The 27982-nt window shown below is 41.3% G+C and overlaps 1 protein-coding gene across 5 annotated transcripts in view; it reads left to right on the top strand.

Moving 5' to 3' along the window:
- The window catches only part of TTC7A (tetratricopeptide repeat domain 7A), a gene marked incomplete at both ends in the record, with an annotated part of 161190 nt that overhangs the window by 31454 nt on the left and 101754 nt on the right, over positions 1 to 27982 (top strand). For 4 of the 5 annotated variants that reach the window (XM_079532944.1, XM_079532945.1, XM_079532946.1 and 1 more), the window contains 3 exons: positions 7829 to 7966; positions 8383 to 8466; positions 19321 to 19425. In XM_079532944.1, the coding sequence (XP_079389070.1) occupies positions 7829 to 7966; positions 8383 to 8466; positions 19321 to 19425 (327 nt within the window). The remainder of the gene's footprint in view (positions 1 to 7828; positions 7967 to 8382; positions 8467 to 19320; positions 19426 to 27982) is intronic. The other variant, XM_079532947.1, reaches the window with a different exon arrangement.

Here is a 27982-nt window from a genome sequence, read left to right on the forward strand (position 1 = left end):
ATTTCTTCCTTTACTGGTGATATCACTTCTATTAAGTGAAACTTCAGTGAAGGATTTGCAGAATTACCAAGAAAAGGAAATGCCTGTGTTCAGCATAGCTGCATACAGTTTCTCTTCAGTGCCTCTGCTTTACTTTTTCAAGGGCTTTTTCTGCAGTTAGGAAGGGCTTTTTGTAATTAACATAGAGACGGCTGGACCTGGGTCTTGTAGCATGCCAAGTGCAGTGGTACACTTCTGTTAAAATCAGAAGAGCTCGTGTCAGTGTGGCTTGTCTGGGCTGATCCATGTAGGAGGAAGATTTGGAGCAGCAATAATACTGACTGCTGCAGCCATCTCTAGGGCTGGGCTTGCAGTTGAGCAATCGTATGGGCTCTTGAGCACTATAGTTTTGTTCTGCTGAGGGTAATACAGGTTATCTCTGTGTTATCCAGTAGTATGCAAAATGATGAACCGATCTTATAACTGTTACGGATGAAGCAGTATGAAAATGCTATTGATAGAGTCTGGATTGCTGTGCTGACTTCAAGATTAAATAAGTATGCTTGTATTTAAGTACTGTCTTACAGGAACTGTCTGGAGATAGATGGAAAGCATTTTGATCTGCTGCACAAAAAGCCCTTAAATAAACAAAGGTCTGTGGTAGAGCAGCACAGGAACGATAACAGACCGTTTTTGGGGAATAGAACATCTGAGTATCCACCTTCCTCTTGAGTTAACAGTAGGCTTGCCATTGGCTTATCATTTTAACTGCTTAGTTTATTGTTTCTACTGCTGTGGAAGAGGAAATTTTGCTTAATTCATTATATAATGAGGTGTCTTTTCCATTACACTGTTTTGTTGTAAGCTAGTGAATTTTCTCATGTACAGGTTTGTCTGGAGATATGTTGGTTTTGATTTATTTATTTGTTTATTTATTTTTATGTTTTGAATTTGCTGAAGCTTACAAAAAATAAGTTAACGAGAATAAGATTTCCAGTCGAGGTCTCCCTTGCGATATAATGTTAACAACCAAGTAAAACACATTCCTTCCTGCAGGGAGTATTCGTGGCAAGTGATAATGATATGGTTCTGTGAGCCTGTAAGCAACATGATTGGTAATCCTACATATTGGCTGGATTGGTTGTTCTTTTGGTTTTACAGTTTTACAGTTAAGAACCTCTTAAAATTAAACAGAAGTTGTACAATGAAGTTAACCTGTTTGGAGCTATCCAGCTTCTCTGACACTTTGATTGCTCTATCAGAGCAAAAATCACCAGAACAGTACTTTTGTCACTTTACAAATCAGAAGGAAAAAAGAGCAGCCATGTCACTATAATTCTTTTGCTGGACTGTAACGCCAAGGGCTGTTGCACCTACTCATTTCTGATTTTAGCCACTCCAAAAAGAGCTAAGTGGGACAACGTGGGAAGGAGTGACTGAGAACAGGCAAGTGTGTCAGCACATGAAGGGGGCATGGAACAAAGACATGTCCTGTGCAAGAATGTTGATCATTAGAGAACCACAGTGTACATATGTGAGAAATTGGCTGAAAGAAAATGCATTTAAGGTGTTGTAAGCCTCATCCTACTGTCCAAAAAACCTTCTCTGACTCTTAGTGGTGCTGGGTTTCAGCTTGTGACACCGTGCTTTTTGCTTCTTTGCCTCTACTTCCATTGCTTTTGAAGGGTGTAGCCTTGCATATTCTGGTGGAATGAAATGAGAGTATCTTCTAAAGTGTTAATAAAGTGCTCCTTCAGTGTTTTGCTCACTTAGAGCCTAAATATGTAAAAATCTAGTAGTGTGGTAGACTCTTCCATAGCCTTAAAAATGTTCCAGAAAGTGTTTTAACACTTGCAGGAAAAGCTTTTTCCTCGTGGTCCTTTTCTTAGTTGCCTCCTGTATTTTATCTGTTCTTTTGATAACAGGAACCTGTTTCCCCAAGCAAAGACATCTCAGTAAACAATGAAAAGCATCCAGTTATTGGGTTTGGCACATGCTCATCCTTTGTGCCAGCTATTATTTAGCTGCCATGAATGGCTGTGGAGCTCTCGTGGAGGAATCTGGTGAAACAAATCGGGTATCCTCAAGAGTACCACAGTCAGGGCTGTCTGTAGGGGCGTTGGAGGCCTTGTGGCTAGGTTCTCATTCCTTATGCACAGCCTGAGCAATGGTTTGGATGGATGGGCTGTTTGTGAGAGGAGAAAAACGCACTCCCTCTAACCTGGGAGGAGGCCAGCTTCTGCTGGCTCTCACAAGCTTGGGCTGCATTAGAATGATGGGTTCTAGTTATGCACTGGAAAAACGGGCCATCCTATTTTTAAACTGCCAGCCCCATTTCTGCCTGTGTTTAACCCATCAAACCCAATGGCACTGTCTCTGGGAGGGCTGAGTGCATGCCAGAGCTGGACACGGTTCCTTGCCCCCATGGTGGGTGGGAGAGGTGCTGGTTCTGCTGGTCCTGTCAGCACACTGGGGCTGTTGTGCTGCTGGAGGCAGCAGGGGAGGTTTGGCAGTACTGATTCTTAACCGCCGTTCTGTTTGTTTCAGTGTCTGTTCTCAGAAGTGCTGTTGGTTGTGCTGCCCCTTAAGATCAGCTTGAAGTTTCTCAGAACATGGAATGGAATGCTTTCTATTCCTTTTAGTGTGTATTTTTTAAGTTTAAAAAAGAAAACAAAACCAAAATAAGTTCTTGATTAGAAATCTTCCCTTCTTGAATCAGAGGTCTAAAATACAGTCTTGAATCCTTTATTTGGGCCTTGGCAATGCTGTCTCTTACAGCTAGGGATTCTGGCTGGTGTGGTCCACCAAACATACCAAATAATGTGACTTTTTTAAAAATCTTGTTGATTCTGTGTTCACTACTGTCATACTGGAAATGAAGCTCCTTGTGTCCAAAACTGATAAATTCTGTTCCTGTGTAACGAAGATTAGAAATGTCATCCCCATCTTACCTCTGATTTGAATCCCTAAAGGCTATTTGACCTTGGAAAGCCTGAGAACGCAGAGCAGATGGTGAGGAGGGAAGTAAGATACTGGGACTTGTCCTGTTCTTTTTGCTGGTGAGAGCAATCTCATGGTTCTCAGCACGCCTTTAAAGGAGTAAGTTTCAACACATTTGTATTTAAACACAGAAACACTTAAAATATATTAGCTCTGCAGTTCCTTACTTTATAAAATAATAGCATCCCACAACTGAAAGAGAAAAAACTTATTGCCTTTATGGAACCTTTCTTTCCTTTCCTTCTTTTTTTTATTATGGTTCCAAGCCCAGTGATGCAACTGGGCAGTCATGTATTTCTTTGAGGATCTTTGACTATAGCAGATGAAGGAAAAAACTGGGGACAGGATTGCCTGTTCTGTTTGTTCCTTGCTTGCTTTGTCTTTATGGCTGTGTTGTGCCTCCTTGATAGAAATGGAGTTACTTACTCATTTTAATTGAAGTTGCTACTCATACAAACCAAGTCCTTTACCATGCTCTGCTGTGTTTGTGCTGTGGGTGAGAAACTCAGCCTTCCAGCCTCTTTGTATTTATGGGCTTTTTAGCTGAGACAGTTAATGTGATCTTTTAATCTACAGGCTGTTGCCTACCAGAAATGAGACAGATGCCACGCGGTTCATACAGGCAGTAAGTTTTCATTCTCTGAGCTGCTGCTCTGAAATCGAGCAAGTTGTGGTATCTCAGTCTGAGCAGATGTGGGAGTGGTTGGGGTTTAGTATTTCCTCCTTATTCTGCCTGCTTCCTGTTCTCACAACAGCCTTGTGGTCAACCTTGAGCATTTTCTTTGTGTCTTCAAGTGCTGCATAGAGATCATCAGAAATGTAAGATGGGAATTCAGCAGCCTTTTACATCTGAATGAGTCTATGCTACTGCAAGGAGTTCATTCATTTTGTTGGCAGTACAGGCAAAGCAGCCTGAATGAAGACCCAAAGGATGTGGGCTGAGTATTTCCCATCTCTTAGCAGAAGCATCAACTGCATGATTTTAAAGCCTTGTTGTCAGTCTTACACACGTAGCATTTGTTTTTCCTCTCTTAATGTTAGTATTGAGTCACACCAATTACATTATTACAGTACACTGTAGAACATGCTGCAGTTCTGTATAGATGGGTTGCAGTGGATCTGGCAATTATGTCTCTTTTGAAAAGACACAAGTTGAACATTAGAATGCCCATGAATTAAGGGGCAGGCAGCAGGCACTCATTAAAGATTTTAATTGCTTTCTTTTTCTTATTTGAAACAAAGCAGGGGGAGCCATCTTTCAAAGAGAGCAATTAAAGGATACTTCATAGCTAATTGTAGTGTGAAGGGACTGCTACATGGAATATGCTCTATTGAGATGCATATGATTGCTTGATGTTTTATTAAGAAGCACATCTCTGTACTGTGGTAAAATTCGATTTTCTGCAACATAAATATGTGTGTGTAATAACTGCTGAAGTAATGGCTGTTTGGATTTGCTGTGGGCCTTTTCCTCTCTACAGATACATGTAATAAACATACCATAAATAAGCTGCAATTATCACGTGGCTGTGGCACAGCAATGTCAGTGACGTACAGCAAATCCCTGTGGATAGGTGGGTTGTCCTGATGCAGATGTGCTGTATATGTGGGTATGAAGATGCAAGCTGTCCACAGCTCAGCAGGACTGTATAGGCCAATTGCTGATCTGCATCAAAGCAGACATTCCCTGCTGTAACCTGGCTGGGCCTGTGCAGCTGGAGTGCCTGTGCTGGGCCAGAGACACCGTCATGGGGTAAGCTGTGTGAGCTTGTGGCACCAGTTGCAAGCCCTTTTGGGTGCATGCATCCTGCCACTGCTAGGAGGGTGCTTGCTGTTATTGGTGTTGTGTCTGTAATGAATCCCAAAATATGCAAACACAGCTCATCACTGGGTTGCCGTGTTACCCCAGATAGAGAGGGATTGATTTTATATTTTCCTCTGTGAATACAAGTCAGTCCTGCTGCTAGCGACCTTCTCCATCCTACACGTTCTTACAGAGGGTCTCTTCTGCCGGCGTGACTCACCCGCTCTCCATCCTGCCCGTGTGCAGTGAGGCACATCTGTGTGACAGTGGTAAAGGGAAGAATCACACATGGGGGTGTCAAAAATGTATTTGTAGCTCTTCTGATTCTGCTTAGAGTGGAGGAGAAAATAATGCAGTGGGACAAATCAGGGAATTGTTGCTTACCGATGCTCTATTTAGAGATCAGTGTTGGAGAAATAACCCTTTTTCCAGTTGTGTTCAGGAAAATTAGTGTAAAGAGCAGAAACACGGGTGTTAAATGATGGAAATGGCTTGCACCTGTGTTGACCAGTGACTGTCAGGATTTCTGGCTGCCCCAGTGATGTTTACACAAACATAAACAAAGACAGGAAGAATGGTGCTACAATCACAGCACCCATCATCTTTAGAAGCCAAAGAAATATTTGCATTTTTCTGGGGGATTTCAGGAAGTATTGATTCACACTTCCCTCCTCTTCCCTTCTGTATGTAACACTGCAAAGGTAAATGGTACCCTGAGCCTCGGGATGATGGTTTATCTTATTCGTACACAATCCATGCTCTTTCTACTACTAATGCATCAGTTTGTTGTGAGATTTGGTGTTCTATAAACAGCTCTGCATTAACATAAGGGTTTCTTGATTTTTGAATAGCTGGAATTAGTAATTGAAGATAGGGTCAGTATTTACATAACCATTAAAAGTTGTGAGGATGGAAGTGACTTGATAAATTTGCTCAGTGGCAACTTTTGTATGCGGAAGTAGAGTGATAGATTGTAGAGACCTTCTGTGGCATTGAGATTTAAAAGATGGAACAAAATACGGTTTATGACCTTGTAAAGAACATTAGTCATGCCTATGCATATGTTGTTTTTAACTACTCACTGCCTAGGTGAAGTACAATGTGTACGATATGTTCAGTATGACTGCAATTTTAGAACATTACCTCCTAGTAATACATCCCATTCCTACTTATTGTGGAATTAGGGCATGTTTTTGTATCTAGCACCAACATCTGCTAGCAGATGTTAATGGGCACTCTCCAGTTCTAGTTAATTTTCTATTTGTGCTAATGCGGCAACTCAGAAATCGTAGCTTGGTGCTAGATGGATACCCAAAAAAGCATCAGGCTATAATTGATTCTAATGGGAGGCTGATCAGACTACAGAACACGAGGGTGCTATTTTCTATCCAAAAAAAAGTCATCATTTAAATGATGTAGAAAATCATGTTAATGCTGTTGTATATACATAGGAGAATTCACATGGCAATGAGAATTGTTCTGTATAAGCTTTAACTCTTGTTAAAGTAGTAATCTTACAATCTCGGAAGCTTTCTTTCTTTGCTTTTTTTAAGAGGCTTTTAAAAATTTTATTTATTTAAGTGTCTTGGAGTTAAATCCAAACAGAGCCTGGAGAATTTTTTTAGTTATATCTGCTAAAGACAGATGAGCCATGCTTCTCAACACTGGTTGCAGAATTTTCTGTTTGAAGTTGCTCTCATTGTCTTATGCAGTGTCTCTCAACACGTCTTGTTCTGAACTATCTTTTTTGATCACTAATTGTCCTTTGCAGTAACATGAGAAAGAAACCACTTTTCTTGCTACAAGAGGTGGTATAAATTTTTGCACATGATCCAAACACTGTACTGAGTCTGACCTGTCAGTTTGACTTTAAATGCATTCACTGTATGGCTCTTGGTTGTGATTTGGTTGTCAGTAACTGTGTTTGCTGTTTCAGCTGTTATAAAGTGCTTGGAACTGGGTACTACACAGATAATGTAATGACGATACTGTTACAGCTTAATCATACTAAAATATGTGTGGGTTTCAAGGGCTGTATGTTCTGGAAATTTTTATTTCATTTAATTCTCATGTTTAACCTTTTTAGGAAAAAAGAAAAAATCTCCCTGCAATTAAAAAGAAATAACCTCCTTGCTTTGGGGAGGGAATGTTTTGTTTGTGTTTGCTTTGGGTGAAATTGTTGGCAGTGTCCTAATTTTTCTGATCTTTTAGGTGTCAGATCTGAATGTTTTCTTATGTTGCACCCCACTGAGCTGGGATGCCTGGGGTGCTGTCTCTGTGTGGTCAGCATGCTCAATAGCATACAGCTCTGTCTTTCTCAGAGGTCAGGCAGGCTGAGTGAAGCCCAGCCTGAATGTTTGGAAAATAGAAGGAGTTTTCTCTTTACTCTGGGATTAAGATTTTCCTCATTGTCCACAGAAAGCAGAGGCTGGGATCTTGAGGTAAATTTCAGTCTATGACATATGATGTTTTGGAACATCACAATTGTAGGCAATTGAATTAATAAAGAACACAGATTTGAACAAGTTGTCAAAGAGGTGATGAATGTCCCATCTCTGGGGACACTCAAGGTCAGGCTGGATGGGGCTGTGAGCAACCTGATGGAGCTGTAGGTTTCCTTGTTCATTGCAGGGGGGGAGTTGGACCAGATGGCCTTTGAAGGGTCCTTTCCAACTCAAACATTTCTGTGATAGATTAAGGATAGCTTTGGATTTTTGATTATGGAGAATCTAATCTGTTAGGTTTGTTTTCTAACTTTCTGATTCTGTGAAACAAACCAGATGAGGTATTCATACAGATCCTTTCTGTATGTGCAGCTGTCTTTTTGAGTTTACTTTGAGTGTGGATAAAAATCAAGTCTACTTCTGCATGGGAACATCTTCTGTATTTTTTTGTATTTTTAATTAAAAAAAAAAAAAAAAAAATTAAAAAAAACCCAAACTTGGTGATTTTACTTGGCATGCTATGGGTGATCGGCAGAACTTCTGAAGGTGTCAGTTCTGTTGCTGTATTGATGTCTGACTGTCCATTTATATCTGTACCCAGGCAAACCGGGATGCAGTGATCAGCCGTGCCCCTGACCAGCAGGATGACCGTGCCGTCAGCTTTCGGGATGCTTCTGAAGTCTATGACCTTCTCAGCATCACTCTGGGCAGAAGAGGGCAGTATGTCATGCTTTCTGAGGTACCTCTGGCTTCTCTTTCAACTTCCAGTTGAAATGTGCAAGAGTGACCCATATAGTCTGTAACTGCTGGTTCTTCATCAGAGAGGTGAAAAATCAAGCATGCTATTTGACAATTAGTAGAAACAGCTGCAGACCTACAGCCACACAGGCCAGAACTGTTTGAGACGTTAAGCTAATTTTTATGTAGGCACTTGAATAAAGCAGTCCTAATTTAAAGTGATGTTGTATGCTAGCAGGCCCCATTAATTAAGAGGAGGAAGATGATGTCATCATCAAAAAAACAACCTGACCTTCTTCACAACTGGTTTTCACTCCTTGTTTGATTTCTGAGTCATGCCAAAGCATCAGTCTTGACAGATGTATATTTAAACAACAATAAAAAAAATCTGACTTTTCTCCAATGTTTGTTTCTCAGTGCTTGGAGAGAGCCATGAAGTTTGCATTTGATGAATTCCACCTCTGGTACCAGCTTGCCCTGTCCATGGTGGCTTGTGGAAAGGTAAATTTGAAATCAAAGGACTTTAAAATGGCAATTTTTCCTCCAGTGGAATGCATCTAGGTTATCTTTTTGAATGTGTTCAATTGTGTTTTGTGTGGGTAGGCGCCACCAGACAGTTTATGTGAAAGGACAGTGCTCCCCTTTGAGACTTTGATTGCACTTCGTGTATGTGCGCTTCGTAACCTGTACTGTTCTTTCCATGTAGTGTTTAATCTTCATTATCAGAGGGAAAATGGATTTTACACATGGCTGTGGATTGACAAGCATTATATTCCTTTCCATTCCATGCTGTTTCAACGTAAAGAGTCTTAGCATAAGATGGCTACTGATGTCTCACTGTCAATCAACTCTGTGTTTTTGGGCAGTTGACTTAACGTCTCTTTAAGTTGTTTTTCCATCTGATCATAGCATGAGTTGGACTGGAAGAGACCTTAAAGATTTTCAAGAATATGTTGATGCTTTTTCTGTAGAAAAACAAAGGATGTTTGAATGCATGTACTTTTGTCCTAACACAAGTTTTTTAAAATTAATGTAGTATTTGTCAAAGTTACCAGTAAGCCACTGATTTGTCTGAAGTCTGGTTGCAAAAGATAGGCAAAGGTAGTACAAATCTTGTCTTAAAAGAAGAGATTTCCTGCAGGAAAAGTAGGTGATTAAAAAAAAAAAAAAAAAAAAAACTGGTTTGTGCTGAGAGTCTCTACCTACAACTGTTAGGAATTGTGAGCAGATTAATGCTGTGTGGTAAAAGACCGTTATAGCATAGTCTTATACTGCATGCCCATGGAGTATATGTGGTCAGGTGGAACTTGGCAGAGATCACCAACTAACTATCACGAGCCACATGATACCTTCTCTTGGCCTTTCATGGCCTTGAGCAGAATTGGAAACTGTATTTGGAGTGAAAGCTGGAGATAAATACACAGTGTAATACTTTTGCAAAAAAAATTGTCATCCTGCAATTTATAAGTGACAGTAAAGCGTGGAAAATGTCTGAAGGGATTCCTTTCTTTTTATGAGCATAGACAAAGCCTTAAGCTGTTGGGTTAAGAAAATGGCAGACCAACAAGAGAAGGTCTATTAAGAGCATCAAGGATGTCTAAGGGTATAGTTAAGAACACTGTGGAGAAAGGCAAAAAAAAAAATTTAGCCTTGAAGGGAGAGGGAAAAAAAGACCAAGATAAACAAATCTTCAAGAGTTTTTGTAAAGAGGTGTTTCATTCTGTCTGTAATGAATAGGATAAGATGTGGTATCTTCCAGTTGCAGCAACCCAAGTTCATGTTTCCAATTAGGAAGAAAAAAAATGAATTGCAGTACACTGGAAAAGACTGCCTGTGGAGCTTGTGTGGAGCTTTTGTCACTGGTGATTTGTGTAACACCGTGGATTACAATTGGATATGGAAAATGATAGCTTGACTCAGTCACATACACGGAAATATGAAGCTCCTGGAGGAATAGGGGAACAGCAAGCTTGGTGTCATGGTGGTAATACCTTGCGTTGGCCTTTGTCAGTTGAGGGCTATAGAAGTTGGGTGCAGCTCCCCTGGGCATTCAGCTGGAGCTAGCACATAGCTGCCCTCTCTGCCTTTCCAAATCCTCTGGAAACCTGATTTGTTGATATTCAGGGTAACAATGACTAGATACCCAGTGATGGAAGGCGTAGTATCTACCCATAAACTCTCTTGACTTAACTTGGAAGGTTTATTGCCATTAAAGGTTGTGTAGCCTATTTCTGATGGCAAACAGTGCTGTAACCTGAATCATCTGTTCTAGAGCAAACCTGGATTTTAATTGCTGATAGTTGAGAGTGTATCCAGAGAGTAACTTTGGTTTATTCTTAGACTTGTCTGTAAATGAGAGAGATGGAGCTTGATCTTTAGCTTCTAACAATTTGCATGAGAAGTCTGTCCTCCTTATACACTTGCATATCTTCTCAGCTTTTCTAGAAGCTACTGTATACATGAGAGAGCTACGTAAGCATCCATATCTCTGTAACTCTGTCCTATCTTTTCAGATATCCTATTATGTCATGTCTTTTTGCCTGAACTTCTAATATTTAGAAGGTAAAGTGGCCTGATCTTGCCTGTTAACGTAAAAGCTCTCAATTTTCTGAGCCTCCTATGGGGCAGAGGAGATTCCCTTACACAGCAATCTTGCCTGTGCAGCATTTCGCTCCTAATCCACAAGTATTCTCTGAGGGTTCCTGTCGTATACTCTGCAATGCGTCATCTTGCTAATGGGAGATACAGCATACATTTTTATTCTTCTTTGCAGCTTGATAGCAGAACAGATTTCATTTACATGAAAGTACTCTAGTGCAGCAGGAAGAACTGCTGATAACAGTGTAGCTTGCCTAGAATGCAGAATGGAGAGCACACATGAGGTTTTATAGGTAAAAGATCTATTTTCACCTATCTCAGTCACAGCCAATTCCTGATCTTATTTCTTGGTAATGAAATCTCACATCCTGCAGTGTTACTTGTTCTGCAGTACAGCAAATTGTGCTCATAAATCTTGGGCATGACAGGAACCCTTTTACCACCAACCTGTGAATGCTGGAACTTGGTCTTTTTTTTTTTTTCTTTCTTTTTTTTTTTTCAAATACATTTTTAGGATTTGCACAATCTGACTTTCTTAAAAATGCTGTAAAGGTCTGTCTTGTCCCCTGTTCTGTGCTGTGTTGTTCTAGCCAAAAAATTTCCAAACGGTGGCTCTCAATTTTCACAAGTGATCACTGTGAATGTTAAGTCAACCAGCTAAGATTGTTACTGTGTGTATGCTTGAGTTTATTCATTAGTTTAAAAAGGATGTGCCTTAATAAAAATAGGCATGCCACTTCAGAAATTTCTTACAGAGCAGGCAAGGCCTTAGGGATTTATAAAACAGTGAATAAGAAAGCTCAAAGAAGCATAACCTTCCTATTGTTCTTCTATCCACTTAAAGCAGTAGAAATAATGGAGTGACAGCAATTTAACTTGCCTGTGCTTCTCAGAATCTCCCTTAATGAGAAAAATGGTGTCATCTGGTTCTTCTTGTGGTTTTTTGTTTCGTTTGTTTTTAAGGCTGTTCTTGGGAATGCACGTACTGTGCATTTTCCAAACAAAAGGAGCATTTTTTTAAAATTTATGATTGCAGTATGGCCTGAAATTTGAAATACTTTTATGGACAATTTTAGATGAAATGCTGGGAAGGCATAGACAATGGCATGAGACATACCTGCTATAGAAAGGGAAGACTGAGAGATGTCCTGTTTCAGCAAGTGTAGTTCTGTATAGGCGAGAGAAAAGCTTAAATCAGACTGATGCAGAACCCTTGTGCTTCTGCATTGTTGCTAGAAAGCGATGCAGAACTCTGCGCAGATGCTTTGAGTTGCTTCTGCTGGTAGTAACATTCGTAATTTGGTGACATGACAGCCAGGGGTGGAGTGGGCATAGCAGCTCCCTGTGCCTGCCATGCGCAGACTGACCGAGCCCCAGTGGTGAGCACTGTGATAGCCTGATGCCATCTGGCACAGTCCTCAGGCTGTGAGATGAGCCACTGTCCTGCTGCCAGCCTAAAATGAGTGCAGTAGGTTGCATCTGCTTGTCTTGAGACTTTCAAAAAGTAAAAATGACCTGTTTTCAGAAGAATGGCAAAGGAGCAAACTTGTATTTACAGAGTAGAAGACTGCGTACGATGAGAATCTGCAGCTTTTCAGCTAAATGTTTTGCACTGAAGGCCATGGTGATAACCAGCACACAGCTGCTGGTGTCTGAAGTTGGAGGCAAAATTGTCAGTCTAGGTGATGTATTATAGGCAAGAGGGATGTGAAATAGGGTCCTCGTGCACTTGCAAGCATTTCTCTGGCCTCAGACCAGTTGGATCAGTTACATGTTCAGACTCTTGTCCCTTTCCACACTTCACAGCCCCACACAGGACCCATCCCGAGTCCCAAAATGTCACTGGAGCTCTTTGGGATTAGAGACCCTGAGGTACATCATGGGATTGAATTCTGACTTAGATCAACAGTATTTGATGGTTTTCTGGTTCTGCATCACGTGTTTTTTTTTGTGCTGCAGCTGAAGGGAAAGGTGAACCAATAAACAGTGCACCTTGTGAAAGCACGCATAAAGCAGTGTTGATGCTTCTCTTTTAAGTACCAGTCCAAGGGGACAGTATTTGTCTTTCATGACGGTGATGTGCTGTTTCCCCAAGAGTGGTGAGGAAGGATTCTGCTGCAGGGAGAACTGAAATTATTAGGTGAATGATGAATGTACTTGATCTATGAGTTCTGGATGTCCTAGCTGAGCCTTTCAACCTGCAGCAGTCTTAGTCAGCTTTCATGTCCAGTGGATATTTATTGCTAGTATATTCATTGCATGAAACGTTTTCATGCTCAAATTTAATATTTCTGCTCTATTTATTATTGTTTTTTTCATTACTGACTTAAAAGCTCTAGGATTGTTTATATGTTTCCTGACAGCAGAAATGGGGAGCGATACAGTCTCGGCCTTCCTGAGGGATGTCAGGAGTATTTGCTGAGGGGAGACAATCTGCCCTTGCCCCTCACTCTCTCATACTCATTTAGGGGATGAAGAACAGCAGGATGTCAATGAGAGAAGAGGTCTGGAGTTGGTGGAGAGGCTGCAGAGAAGAGCCTCTGTGATGGGAGTCCAATGGAGCAGGAGGAAGTTCTCTGGAGGCAAGAGCTGTGCTCAGCAGACCTTGTGCTGGGGCTGCCGGTGCCTGCAGAACACCATCACATCAGCCCAGTGCTTGCCTTCAGGACAGCAATTGCATGAGTCCAAAAACAATTGTGTGGTTGCTGATCCCCCTGTTCTGAATGGCTGCCAGTAGAGGAATTGAAGCCAGAAGGATGGCACTTTGCAAAACCAAGCAGAGAAACCTGATTTCAACTGCGCAAAATGCTCCTGTCTCCTCTTAGCCTTCTTGTGTTTGCTCATGTTTAAGACAAGAAGGAAGAAAGAGCCACACTTGTCTACCTGAATGGTTCTTAATAACATAGCACTTCAAGGAAGCATCTGATGCTATACAAAGGGAAATAATTGCATCCTCCTTGGCACCTGTGATTCAGCTGGTTTTAGGAGGGAGCAGGCTGCAGCTGACCCAGAGCCTGGAGTGCAGTCATGGTGCTCCCTTCAGCTGCTCCGCAGGGGAGATAAAGCAGCCTTGCCCAGGGCTTGCGCCAGCAGCACTTCTAGGGCTTTGAAACCAGCCTTACACAGACATGAACTTTGGTTTCTGAGCCCTTTGAGAGTTGCTGATATGTGCTGGTCATAGCCCAAATAGAGACAGCTAATGTCTGAGCTGCTCATATCTGTGTTGCACCCAAAAAAGGAATACTTCTCCTTATTTAAAACAGTGCAGCAAAAGCGGATGTCTTTGGTAGCTTCAAGAAGCTTCAAGTTTGACTCAGCCATGTCTGCAATGCCAACATACAGCTTTCCAGAAGGTTAGAAAGAAAGATATAAATATATTTGATACATAATTCTGCAGCAACAGCAGACAAATTTTCTGATTTAGGCTGTTCCTTCTGTTGGTTTTTTTGCTAAAGCTTAGGCTGGTTGCTAAGCAACTGGCAAAAAAATAGTTCATTTCTCTTCGCATTGCAGGCAGGAACCTTGGGAGCAGCAGAGGTCTCAGATGGCTCCTTAAATAGCATTGCTGGGGACTGGAAGTTAAAATATTGAACAGTCATTGGTTAAAGATCCCGTTACAAAGGTCAGCCATCTCGGGGATATGCAATAGTTCGGTTTCTTTCGGTGCAAAAGAAAGATCAGAAGTGTATGTGTGTGTGTTGTAGGCAGTGCTAAAAATGGAAAATTCTTGCCTGTTGAGCAGAGTACCTGGGTGGGCTGCAGGGTTGCTTTGAGGCTTTAACTCTTTTCGTGACAGGAAGTGTGAAGTAGGGCATTTGTCACATTATTGTGGACAGATTTGTTCTATTAAATCCTAAGATTTGAGAGGTACTTCTAAAAGTGAATGTATGAAGCTGCTTAACTGCAGTGTTCCAGTTTGCAAACCATGAGGTAAAAGAAAAAGCTCCCTGTATTGGAAGAAGCGAATGTCTTTGGGGAATGTTGTTTATATTGAGGGATTCACAGAATTATATTGTATATTATATATATACATTATATATATATATATGTTATATTAATTCAGTGAACAGCTAACATCAGAATAACTGATACCCATGTTCTCAATTGCTTTCTCCCTCTTATGTCATCTTCCCTTGAGGTTCAAGATCTCTTATAGTTAGATGGCTGTGAATCCCAGGGTAAGGGAGGTACTTATTCTCACATACTGGCAAAACACCCCTCCCCACTCCCAAACATCACCTTCCCCCCAAATCCCCTTCAGACAGCATAGTTTCTGTGATCAGGCAGGAAGGTTCTAGGAGTAAAGCAACGTTATTTGTGAAGATTCAGCTGTGTCCTGAGCTGCCTATTGAATGGGGCACAAGGCTATCTACCAAGAACACCTTCTTGAACATTTTTTTTCTCTCTGGCTGGAAGATATTACTGAAAAGAAAAAGTCAGGGAAGATTTTTTGGAACCTCTGCAAGAGAAAAGCAACTGTATATGGCGTGTCAGGTCTGGTTGGCACAATTTGTTGTCTAGAAATTCTTCCTTTTACTTACTTTTTTTTTTGTCTTCTAAGTATGAAATGAATTCTCTGACATCCTTCTTTTCTTTGGTACAGTGGAAGAGAAGAGGAAAGAAAGATAAATAGTATTGAAGTGCACTAGGAAATCCAGTATCTGGGCATCATCAATCCATTTACCTAAATGGAGTGCAGAAGCTCTTAAGCCTTTTTGAAAAGCAAGGAAACTAGCAGTAAACTAACTTTTCATTCTGTACTGATTGATCATGTGCAAACATCTTTCAGGAGCATGCTTGTGTACTTTGTTGTATAGTTAGCAAATGGGGAAGAAGACTATATTTAGTATTTGAAATAAGAGTTTTTGGTTGTTTTATTCCCCTATAGGATTCAAAATCATGGTAGCTTTAATTACTTAGGGGAAGATGTCTTTTGCATCCTTCTTCCCAATAGCTTCTTTGTGTAATCACAATTGCACTCTGTATATTGAATGCAGTGCATGGAGCTCTTTCAGAAGTTAAAACTGAAAGCAGCCATTTGTCAGTGTTGGCAGTTACTTCCCTGCAACTGCCTTTCCTAATTTTCCTTCTCAGCAGAAGGAGAATATTGTTTGCAAATAGATTAGGTGAAGAAAAATTAACAGAGAGAAGAATGGATTCCTACGTAGATACTGGATTTAAACATGGAACAGTAGTGCAATATCCTTTCTCTGTTGTTGGAAAAACCTTAGAGGTGGTATATGAAGGATGGAGATGCTCAACTCTTGTAATAGAGGTTCTTAAGTCCTTCAAAGAGCTCACTCTTTTGTGGCGGAACATTCCCATTAAGTCAGTATTTTCACTCCATAATCTGTTTTGAGGTCTATGCCTTGGTGGACCTAACAAAAAATAGAGTCGTCATGGATCTCCTTAAACCTGGTGAGGATCTCAAGGCTGAGAACTCCTGTATTAGACCTTCCATAAACAAAATTAAAACCCACACAAGGCCTTTTTCCCAGTGAGATTTCAGATGAGACCCAGAGGCAAACCCATTTTTTTCCTGAAATCCTTGAGAACTGATTCCAGTGCAGTCTTTAGAATCCAGCAATTAGAAATCCAAACAGAATTTAATTCTGGCTAGGGTTTGTTTTTTTAAGTGAGCTGCTCTGAAGCTCAGAATTATGAGCAGGAAGCACACAGTCACTTGCAGTTCAAGCTCTGCTCTTCTCAAAACATGCCCCACCAATAAATCCAATCATTATTGCCTTGTAGAGAATCTCACAAACAATGCTCTTGGCTGCTTGATCCACCCACACTAAGTGAAAGAATATGTACGTTTTAATTGTCAGATTATTTCAGTGTTGCACAAATGCTTTTTCACAGTAAATATTTTTGCTAACCAATGACGTCCATGTTCAATACTTGATGTTTGTTCCCAGCCAAATGCCTGTAATGAGTATCTGTGTCACAGCTTAGTAGTATATTTCTCACCAATGTCCTCTAAGGTTCCATCGGGAGTGGGATATTCTTTCTACAGTTATTCCTTGTCTAACAGTTTCATCTAGGTGTAATTTCTGCTAGGTGAAGTTTTTGAGTTGAAATTATATAGTTCCCTTGAATTTTTAAATGCGGCTGGATAGAAAGGCTTCATGTCACTCTGTTTCTGAAACCATTTCTGCTCCCTGGATTTAATTGCAATTTTTATAAACTTGCTTAAAGTGACATATCTTTGTAAATGTTTTAAGAGCAGTGTGGGAACAGTGTCTCTCCCTTTGTCAATTTGCATTCAGAAGCTCCCGAGTGCATGCAATAAAGCTGCTCTGCACAGGGAGAGGCGTTTGGGTGTGGACTCAAGGCAGGATTTTGTGCTTAGTTGCATTCAGCAGTGGCTGTTGTGCTGTTGGCTCCTGAACTGTCTCTGGACAGCTTGCAGAAGCACTTCTTGGGGCTGTAGGGGCTGCAAAGCTGGCGTGCATCCTGGCCAGCCTTACTCAGTGGTCTGCAAAAGGGGACAGAGCTCAAGAGGAGCTGGCAGGGAGCCAGGCTGTATGGCTTCTCTTCTGGAGTGGGCCCTGAAAGATTTTGCAGCTGTGGCTCAAATTAGAACAGACGTCTCGCTGCTCCAATTTGTGCTGGCTGGCATCATGGCTGTAGCCAGCACCCAGGTGCCTACTGCTTTCTCCTTCAGGGAACTGAGAAACCACCACCCTGTTCAGTCAGTATAGGATTTTGAAAAGCAGTGGCACTGGACAGGGTATACTCTGTATAAACTTGGCCCTTCCATTTTGATTTTGCCTGGTGGGATAGCAAAGGTTGGAGGTGTTTTTCAGCTGCACGCGCACTGGCAGATGGGGTGGCACATAGTCCTATGGTGCTGCTTGGGTTTTTGGTCTACAAACACCTGTGGGCTGGAGTAGAGGCACAAAGGAAGATGATGTGCTGGGCTAAGACACTTCTGAACAGCAGCACACCCACTGGTGGTACTGGAAATACCAGCTTCCGGCAGTGCAGGCAGCCTTCTGTAAGGGGAGGATAAGATGCCCTGAGATACTATTTGTTCTAAACAAATAGGTGTCACGAAGGTTCATTCTGAGGGATGAGAGTCATCTAGTAACAGCAGATGTGTTTCTGTCTGTAATTCAGAGCTGAAGTCTTTATTTCTGAAAGGAGTGAGGTAACAGTTTAAATTCTGGTCTTTGCTCTTAGGCAAGCATCCTTCTGGCTTTGGAAAAACTGTTGAATTGTCTGAAACTGTAAAACAGCAGATATTCCATTACTTGTACTGACGGTATTTGATGGCCCACATAGGCGGGGAGCAATCTGGAGAATGTAGGGCCAAGATTCTAGACCATGCTACAGGTACCCAAGCTTTCAAGCAGGAGGCTTCACACTGTGCCACTGCAGAGCCTATGTTCTCTTTTATAGAACTCATCTTTTCCTTGGCAGAACTGCTGTACATCCCTTCTTCCCTTTCCAGGGCTCCCTTCCAAGCCAGTTTTTAGCCAAGCTTTGAATCCCTTAGCAAGAGCTGGACCTTCAGTTCTGTGGAGAAAAGAGGAGGCAGGCTGCGCCAGATCTGTACAGTGTGAGGGAGGGGAAGTGCTGATAGCCCGTGGGAGTGTGAAGCTGTCGTGTGGAGCTGCCAATTCCTTGGGATTAGAGAAGACTCCAGACCCAGCAGTGTGATTGTCAGGAGGTCTGGTGGGGAGAGTTTTTGTGGGTCAGGGTCGGGAGGAGATGGCCATGGCCTGATAGGAATAGCCATTAGTTTGGTTCTGCAAGCTTAGTAGTGCGTTTACTGCTCTCCTGTAATGTAAAAAGTCCATGGGTATTTGACATGGTTAGGAGCAATGGGGCATGTAAGAAGAAATTATGAGAAAACTTCCCCTCGAGTTCCCAGGTGAGAGCATTAGAGGGGCTCTGAGTCATTAAAGACGAAAATTAGAAATTTCAAAGAAACTGTTTTGAGCATGATGGGGTGGGCTATGAAACTGACAGAGCTGAGCAGACCAACCTGCCAGTCTCTCAGACCTGAGCTTTCCTTATTCCCCATTCAGCTTTCTGAAATATGGCAGCTGTGAATGGCACTGCTGTAAAAAGCAGTGTTTATAGAGCACATTGAATATCAGGAGGGCTGTGTGACTGCTTGGCTTCATAAACACCATTCGTGCATTCATGAATGGTAACCTAACACCAGGAAGATTTCTATGGGCTTTCTTCTCATGCTATTCAGACCACCCGCTGAGGAATGTAGTGCTCTGCAACTGCCTGCTTCACCCTTTGCGTGGTGGGATCCCAGTTGTATTCTTTTATGTACTAGAAAAGACAGAAAACGGTCTACAGAACAGATTATTTTAGCTCTCTGAATATAGTTGGCCTAAAATGTAATGTACTGTAGGATAAGCTCTTTATGATCTCTTCTGGCTTACTAGAAGATGATTGCATACAGGGAAAGCTGTGTCAGAGTTCTTGTGAGTTAGAAGGGCAGCTTTAAAATTACCAGCATGTTAACAGCTTTTTGTGTAGTGCACAGACTACGCTGGTTCTTTGGTGTATTTCTTCTGAATGTGGGAAGTGTGTGTGTGTTCATATGCACACGTGTGTGTCTGTCTGTGCAGGTGAGAATAAAGTTGCTAGCTTTTTGCCCATGTGATTGTTTTTAACCTCATATCACTGTTTTGTATGTTTCACTGAAATATATTGTGTGGACCCCATAACAACATTGTCTAATCAGCCTTTTTTTATTTCTTCCTTCTCTCTCCCCTCCTCCTCCTCCAGTCAGCATATGCTGTATCAGTGCTCAAAGAGTGTGCTAAACTGCGACCAACAGATCCCACCGTTCCTCTTCTGGCTGCCAAGGTCTGCATTGGGTCACTGCACTGGGTAAGCAAGCTGATGCAATTGTCATTGTGCAATGTGTCTAATGCTGCAGTGACAGTACCATTGTGTAGTTGGAGTGCTGAGAATGGAAATCCATGTTAAAAATCATACACATAGGCACACGTTTTGAAGAAAAGAAAAATATTACTAATAAATATTGCAGTAAGACACAGGAATGGGTTTTGCTGGCCTTTGATCAAAAGGATGGGATAAATCCATAATGGCTATTCTTGAGACTGCCTCTTCAAATGAGTATCCAGAGGTGGATCTGCCATGCCGCTAGCCCCTGGAAGACAAAAGTTAATAAGTGAGTCTGACCCTTGAACTCCTAGATAGCTGAGGTCTGCTGTATGATTCAATCCTTTGTTCTTAAAGTTCCCGTGTCAGTGTTTTCTGTTCTGGATGTGTTAATGTATGCTCCAGAAGCAGAGTGGGAGTTGAAGTCTGTGCCTGTGAAATTCTCATTATCCCAGGGAGCTGAAACATCTGTCAGTCCTATACTGTTTGGTTTTATTAATTGAATTGCAGCCTGCTGTTTTCACCTGTCCTCACCACGAGGTGTCCCTGCAGTCAGTGAAGGATTATAATTGCTAACACAAGTAAAAGATACAAGAAAAAAAAAGCACGAAAGAAAATACCAGAAGAATCTGCTCAGATTTTGGTGACAAAATATTCTTCCTCCTGCTGCAATCCTCAGCATCTCTGTATGGTAAAAATTGGTATAAAGATGAATTTGACTGAATGCTATCAATTTACATGGCTGTCAATGAGAAGACTTGGTTATGTATGTATTTGAATCAACTGTAATTGTTGAACTTGTACGTGAGTCAGCAGAAACTGGGAAGCATTGTGTTCTAGGAAAAAAATCCGTCAGGTCTGAGGGTGATGGGGGAATCCTTGCTGACCTACATGACTTACAGAGCAATTTAGCTCTCTTGTAACCTTAGCTTAGTATGTAAGTTTTGACGGCTGAAAGCTATTGAGCAGCTTAAAATAATACAGTAAATACATTTAAATAAAGCCAATACTTTTTTCTGATTCTTAGAGATTTTAAAACTACAAGCGAGTCAGACATTACAGCTGTATTGAAGACTTATTAGCATCTCTGCTGATGGTTTCAAAACATCAATTTATTATTAGTCTAAAACATAATGCTGAGGTTTTTTCTCTGTGTAGGCTCTGAAGTTAGAGTTGCTTCATGGGTTGAATTCCTATATTCATCTGGAGTGATAGTGGGGGACTTGGAGTCTAAGAGCTTACCCTATCAATTCTACTGCCTCAATGATTGCCAGGAGGAGGGGAAAAAAAAAAAGCTGGCAGGAACAGTCAAATTTAAGGAAAATCTTTCAGAAATCAAGCTAGGAGCCTATTTTGCCTAGGAGCCAGGACTTTAGTATGTCAGGCAAACTTGAGATCTCCTTGTTGCCCATAGTTTTTCAGCTCTTCTGACTTCCTGCTTGGTGAACAAAGTGAGGGGCACTTGAACTAATAAGGAAGGTGTTCTGTGGGACCTGATACTTACAAACAAGAACTGGTTGGGAATGCAAAGGAGAGTAGACTTGACTACAGTGACCATGAAATGTTTAAGATTAGGATGCTGAGAGGAGGGAACAAAGAAGATAGCAGAATTGTCCATTCAGATGTACAGGAAGTCAAACAAGAGTGACAGGAGCATGGAGAAGTGACCTGGGAGGAGTGTATGAAGACACTGTCCAAGTGAGCAGGGAAAAACTAGAAAAAATCTCAAAGCCCACCTGCAATTGAATCAGTCCACCATTCACATGGATGTTAATTGGCTGGAGAAATGGGCCTACAGAAATCTTGCTAAGTTCCACGAAGAGAAATGCATCTGGGGAGGAATAATCACATGCTGGAGTGCCAACTAGCTGGAAAGCAGCTTTGCAGAAAAGGACTTGGGGTTCTGGTAGACAAATAGAATATGAATCATCAATGTCAACTACTTCTAAACAGAAATAGTGGCTTCAGAGAGGCTGTGGTCTCTCAGTATTTGCTTGACACATGACTTCTGCCTTAATTAGACTTTGGACAAAATTCTGAGAGAGTGTATTCATCTTGAAAGACTCCATGCTAAAATCGAGATCCCTGTGATGGTCTGACATTTAACAGGAATGGTGAAGTTTTAACGAAGGCACTGTGCTAGATACTGGGTCATTGGTGTTTGTTGAGGTGAAAGGACCAGATTTCTGTAAGGTGAGAAAAGAAATGTCAGACTGCTTGTTCTTCTTATGTTACCCTGGTGTTTATGCAACTTTCAGTAGTGAGGACAAAATCTCATATGGTACTGTTAAAGTCTGATGCCTGTTATGGATGAGGGGTTGAATGTGTAAGTATTAGCCCAAATTAAAGATGCTGCTTTGCCAGTAAAATAGGCAAAGGTAAAATTTGTTTTTTTCCTTGATGCTTCTCTTCAACATCACTTTGGATCCTCTAGTGCAGCTGACAAAGAAAGAATGCTTTGTTTTAGAGACATATAGAAAAAAAGGTGAAACTGTACCAGTCACAGCTCTGTCCTCAGTCAATCTGGTATGTCCAGAATTTCTCACACATGGCAAAAAATGTTAAAGCAACAGTCTAATCTTAAAAAAATAGAAGAAAGAAGAGAGAAGAGAACTGTTTTTGACTATTTCAAAGAAAGGGTTTTTCCCTCTAACAGTTGCTTTTTCTTTGTATGGAACACTTTCCAGTGTTTTTGGATCAGAAGTGAGGTTCAATCTGAAATAATAACATTTTTTCACAAGAGCATAATTTTACTGTAGTTATTTAGAAAATAATCTTATAAACTCAAACCAAATCCAGTAATATTCCTCTCTCCTCTTCTTTTTTCTCAGTGGCCTATACTCTATTCTGACACCAAACTTTAATGATGCCATAGAATAGTTTTAATTAAGGGGAGCCAGAGAGAAATCTGAGCATCTTAGCATGATAGGTTTCTGCATTTCATAGTTAAAGGGATGCCTCTGATACTATTGGCAAACTCCACTGTCTAATAAAAACCTTTCTGCTTAGCAGAGCTGTTTTTCTAAATGTCATCCTTACAGTAATTATTTGCATTTAAATTACATGGCAATCACAACAGAATTGAATCATTTAAACTGGAAGTGAACAAATTGATCAATGCCAGTATAAATAGAAAGGAGGATAGACAGGGCACTGGAACAATCTAATGGACAAATATCAACAGTAGCAAATATTCAGATGCATCTTGCTTTTCAAAACATACAGAATGAATAATTTCTCAGTTAGGAGGTTTATCTGTGTACTTCATTGCTAGTTAGGCAGGAAAAGGGCAAAACCAGATCACTGTTTGTACAAACAAAACATGCTGTTTGTATGTCCTACATCTGTCTATTGTGTGCTTTTGGTGTGATGTTGTATTCAGTTCATTTATAGTCTGTGGACTAGTTTAGTCTTACTTCAGTTACTAGCAAAAAAAAAAAAAAGACAATTTATTCTGTCAGATAAATGCAAAATGATATGAGGAACACAGAACAGTCTCCTTCCTAATTAATGTAATGGTCATTTTAACTTGTTTTGCTGACTTTTTACATGGAATCTCCATACACTCTGAAAAACAAAAACCCAACCCAAATAAACTAATTGATACCATTCTGATTTGGAACAGTGAGGATACCCAGATCATGGAAAAAATATCACAGAGCAAAACAAAAGTACAAAATGTATGCATTTGTACTGTGCCATGCAAATCAATGTATACCAGATGTGGAAAAGAACTGGATGCAGTCAGCTTCTGTTGTGACATTATGACTGGTTTATTAGCTGATGTAAATTGGCACTACTCCACTGCCATATTTCTAGCACCATGCTGGCTTACATCAGCTCATGATCCGCCCCTCAACCATTAGCTTTCAGAATTTGGCCTGCTTTAAACATCTCAATGAAGTAAGGAATGTTTCCATTTTCAGAATTATAGATTTTCACAAATTAAAGGAAAAAAAAAAAACACCGGAGAGTGAACAGCAAATTAGTCCTTCAGTTGTTCTAAAGCTTACGCCAAATGTCTTGGAGGACCACTTCAAAATAGTGCACCTATATGGATCACACTTGTCTGGCCAAGATGCAGTTTGACCTGTACTTAATAAAGCTGATAGCATGCAAATTTTTTAACAAAGTTGGAACTCTTATACTGTATTTATCCCATTACCCTGGTGTGTTTTAAAAGAGTTTTTATGGTGAACTCAAAATTGCTTTTGAGGTGCCATGCTGCCTGGCATTCCAGTTTGCCAAGATTTCAGCAGAACGGTCTGATGAACTTAAATGTGAACAATTGTATCAAGGGAACACAAAGGCTATTTGTGTTTAACCAGCTGTCTTCTGGCTTTCCAAAAATTACTATGAAGTTTTGGACTACTGAAGTTCAGAGTGTTATTTTAGATTTTCTTAAAGTCCCTGTAGCTTGGAGTGGAGTGTCCATACTGGGGTTGTCCTGTCTTGATCTGCTGTCAATTTAGAGTGCCACTTTGTAAAAGACTTGCTGCAGTTTTCTCCTTCACTTAGCACTCCTTCTCAGCTGTACTGGTGGAGATTTTGAGCTACAACATGAGTTGTTGTTTTTAGTATCTTTATATTAAGGTGCTGGTAGTTTCACTACTCATCTAGGTTCCACAATACAGTTGTGACAGGTGTTGTAAGAATATTAAAAACTGAACACTAGGTGTCAAATACTGACTTTATCAATTTTATAAGTATTATTTAATGGCATCGATAGTTACTAAGATGCTTTCAATGGAGATGCATTCAGAATTTGATAAATACCCATAGAGATGAATTGTGATCTTAGGATAGCTTGAATCTTCTACGACAGTGGTCTAACAGAGAGTAGGAGGGCGTGAGACATGCTCTTACTGTTTCCAGCGACCCACAGTTGACACCACAGAAATAGTACTGTTTGGAGTTAAATGTGTGTAATACCACACGATGCCAGTGTTATCAGCTAGCACAAAGTTTTAGAGAGACTTCACCCTATGGCAAAAACTGCAGCACGAGTGCGTGCTGCACCTCACTACCACTTCCCTTGCTTCTTTTGACTTGCAGATCCTAGTGTGGGAAAATGGAGATTGTGTTGTCTGTTAGGGCAAAGGCAGAAGAGCAGCAGGGTAAGGCCAGGTCAGACAGTGCACGAAATCTGTAAAGTGTAAGTTGTACGGTGAGGTCAGTACATGGTGGGGGCAGGAAGGAGGGTTGGAAGGTTGGCAGCATGGAGATTTAGAGTTGCATGCTTCTGAGGTAACAGCTTATCGTTCATTACTTTCACAGACCACTTAATCCAAGAGTGTTTCTTTCTCTTCTCTCTGTTGTTGACCCTGTCATTACAGATGATAAATGGTGTGCATGTGCTTGTACCCAGTCACCTAGGAGCCCTGGAATTGCATGGCATTGCGTAGGTTTTACTGTGGTATGAGTAACATTGTAAGATCAAATCTAGCCCCATTATCCGAGTTATTCCACCTGCTAAGCAGACTCTGTAAAGGACTGACATCACTGTGAGGAGAGGCTACTGAGAAAACAGTGAATGGTGAGGAGGTGCTGAAGATTTCTTCCATCTTTTAAAATAGATTCTCACTGACATCACAGCTTCTGTTACTGAGGTAATCCAAAGGATTTTAGATGTTAAAGGCAACCAAGGATTTTATACATTTTCCTTGTGAACAAACCACTCTTGATACAGTGGAGGAAAGGATCAAGTATTACTAAGTACAGTGGGCTGGGTTTACATGCTGAATATGTTGACAAGCAATCAGCAATATTGAAGGACCAACAATAGAAAGCATGGGATTTTTTTATTTCCTGGCATGTAATGTGGTTTGTGTTGTATATTGTGAACAGCAGTGGGACAGAGCTTTCTGTTACACAATACCTTACTGGGCACTTTTTTCCTATGTAGTTTTTCCCTTTTCTCTTAATCTTCTCATTATTTAATTTTTCCTGTTCTTTACCCTAGCCTCCAAACCTACAAGCCTGTATAACAAAGAAGATAAAAGCCTAATTCATCTAGTTAACAGTATATAGCTTTGTGTGGAAGCTCTTCCTATAAGATTTGGATCTCTGAGATACTTGGGTGTTTCTCAGTCCTGGGGTGCCCAAGCTCCTATTTCACTAACCTTGTCTGCTGTCCTAGTCCAGTGTCACGTGCTGTGTTTCCTGCCTCCTCCCTTGTGCACTCCCCTTCTCAGCGCAGTAGAATGTCATTTCTGTGCTGCAGTGTAACGTCAGTTTTGCTTGTCTTCATCTGTTCTAAATCCATCCAGGTGGGAACTGCAGTCCACTTGCAGTCCTGGAAGGTGTAGATTCAGTGGTGTAGGGCTTGAGCTTTTCTAAAAACACACTGGGTGGTGGTTGGAAACCAGCTGGATGGCGATAGGCCAGGCGACAGCACCTGCTGTTCCCCACTTGTCAGTGTGCCTCTGGGCTTGGCTGCAGCACTCACCTAACCTGCGGTCAAATAACAGGAGTAGCTGGAACAGCCTACCCTCAGGGTTGTGCAACTACTCTGTTTTCATCAAAGATGATAGAGGAGGTGGAAGGGAAAAAAAAGAACAGCAACGCAGCATTACAATCTTATCAGTGTCAGCTTGTGGTTTGGCAGCCTTTTTCTTGCCAGGTGCCAGCTGCATGCTTCTTTTCTGGTGTGGGGGAAAAGTTATTTAGCTAGTGCTTCCAAGTGCCTCCTGACAGGTAGTATAGCTTCAGTTCAAAATATGGAAAGTTCCCTTTAGCTTGTTTTCCCCGACACCTGCTTTCTGCCATACAGATCTGAGAAGGCAGGAACCTCTCTCTGCAGCCCTTTACTCAAGAAGCTATTCAGTAGGGAGTATTCAGAGGAATTTAGCAAGAGTAAGGGCCAAATCAGAGATGTAGATGTGTGGGTATAAGACTTTGGGTTTTATTGTTTCTGAAGGAATAGCAAGTAATGATTCTAAGGGAAGTGAATTCAAGCTGTTACAAGCATACTGACGACCAAAGAGATGCCTTTTTTTGCATTCTTGCAAGCTGCTGTTGGCGCTGCTGGCAACTGGTTAATAGCAGTACTTAAGCATTTTCTGGTGGTGATGTGATGCTGTGCCATCCCTGCTGTCTGGGGGACACCTGGCATCCTGTGGCCTAGAATTTGCTAGCAATGGTCTATAAGATGCAACAGTTTTTATCCATGTTCCTTGCCCTCCCAATGCAGCATTGCACCATTTTAAGTTGGAGTCCTCATTTGAAGTGAACAAACTGTTTGAGTTCCCTTCATGTTGAGTCTGGCCATCTGGTTGTGCAACTGGAGTAGGAATGGCTGTCTTCTGCTGTGCCTTTTGTGTCTTAGCTGACTTCTGCATAGCTTGAACTTGCAACTTCTGAGAGTCTCAGAGTGAGATTTCACATGCCTCTCACCCCATGAGGAGAGGGGAAAGGAATAGTAGCTCCTGCTGCTTCAGGATATGTGGCAAACCATAGGAGCTGCAGCTGAGAGAAGTCGTACCTAGTGGGATCTAGAGGAATTGAGGCCTGATTCGGAGGCTTCTAATCCTCCCTTTCCTGTTGTTATAGCAGAGTGCGGACACCTCATGTGTGTAAGGATCCCCTTGGACACAGCTCATCTGACAGATCTCAGCTCAGGCTGGCTCCTGGCGCCTCAGTCAATGAAGTGTGTAGAGAAGGATTTTTCACCTGGAGTGCGGGCAGGTTAGGGGCAGTTTGCACTGCAGAGTTGAAACGTTGCATTGGATGATTTGAATGGAAGGTTTTGCTTTTCATGGTTGCTCAGGGTGATTTAAGAGCAGGCAAATGAGAGAAGAGGGGGCAGATGGCAGTCACAGCAGGGCTGGCAGGGAAAGTGGCTGAGTGCTGTAAGTAGGAAAAGTAAATGTTCTCATAAGCAGAACCAGCTGCTGAGCTGTGCCGAAGTTTACAATGCTGTTTTTTTTTCAGTGCAGCCTTCAACTGACCAAAGTTTGCATTCATGAGAGCCTTTGTAGCTAGTCAAAGTGCGATTAGTGTTAGTATGAATAAAGTTTACAAGAATATTGCATTAGAAGCGCTCTTTCAGTCATTCTGAGAAGCTGTGGTTTTAATTATTCATACGAAATATTAATCTGGCACTCAGAAGTGGCCCTAGATAAGTGGCAGGCAAGAAAACTGAAAGGTGTGTTGCTGATTTATTCAGTGTGGGCCATCATTCAGGAACTAGAAACACCATCAGGTGACCATTCTGAGAAACAATGGAGCAAAATGTCCTCAATTTTAGACGTCTCCATTTCAGCTCCAAACCTTTCATTTAATCTGTTGTTTTTTTTTTCACAAACTCAACCTTCCCCTACTCTTGTTTGATAGTTATTAGAATTCCTTGCATAGCTTTTTTCTTCATCTGATAGAGACTTCTTAGCTGAAGGTGCATGTGGGGAGGAGAAACAATGAAGAAATAGAGTGGGAATAGTGCTGTTTATGGTAGCAAAAGAGGTGCATAATTAAATTTCTGATTGCAGAGATTTCATGCTTTATGTAAAAGTTCCTGAGAGTTGAAGAATTCAGTTATCGTTTC

Source organism: Tetrao urogallus (genome assembly GCF_951394365.1).
Source record: "Tetrao urogallus genome assembly, chromosome: 2".
NCBI lineage: Eukaryota > Metazoa > Chordata > Aves > Galliformes > Phasianidae > Tetrao > Tetrao urogallus.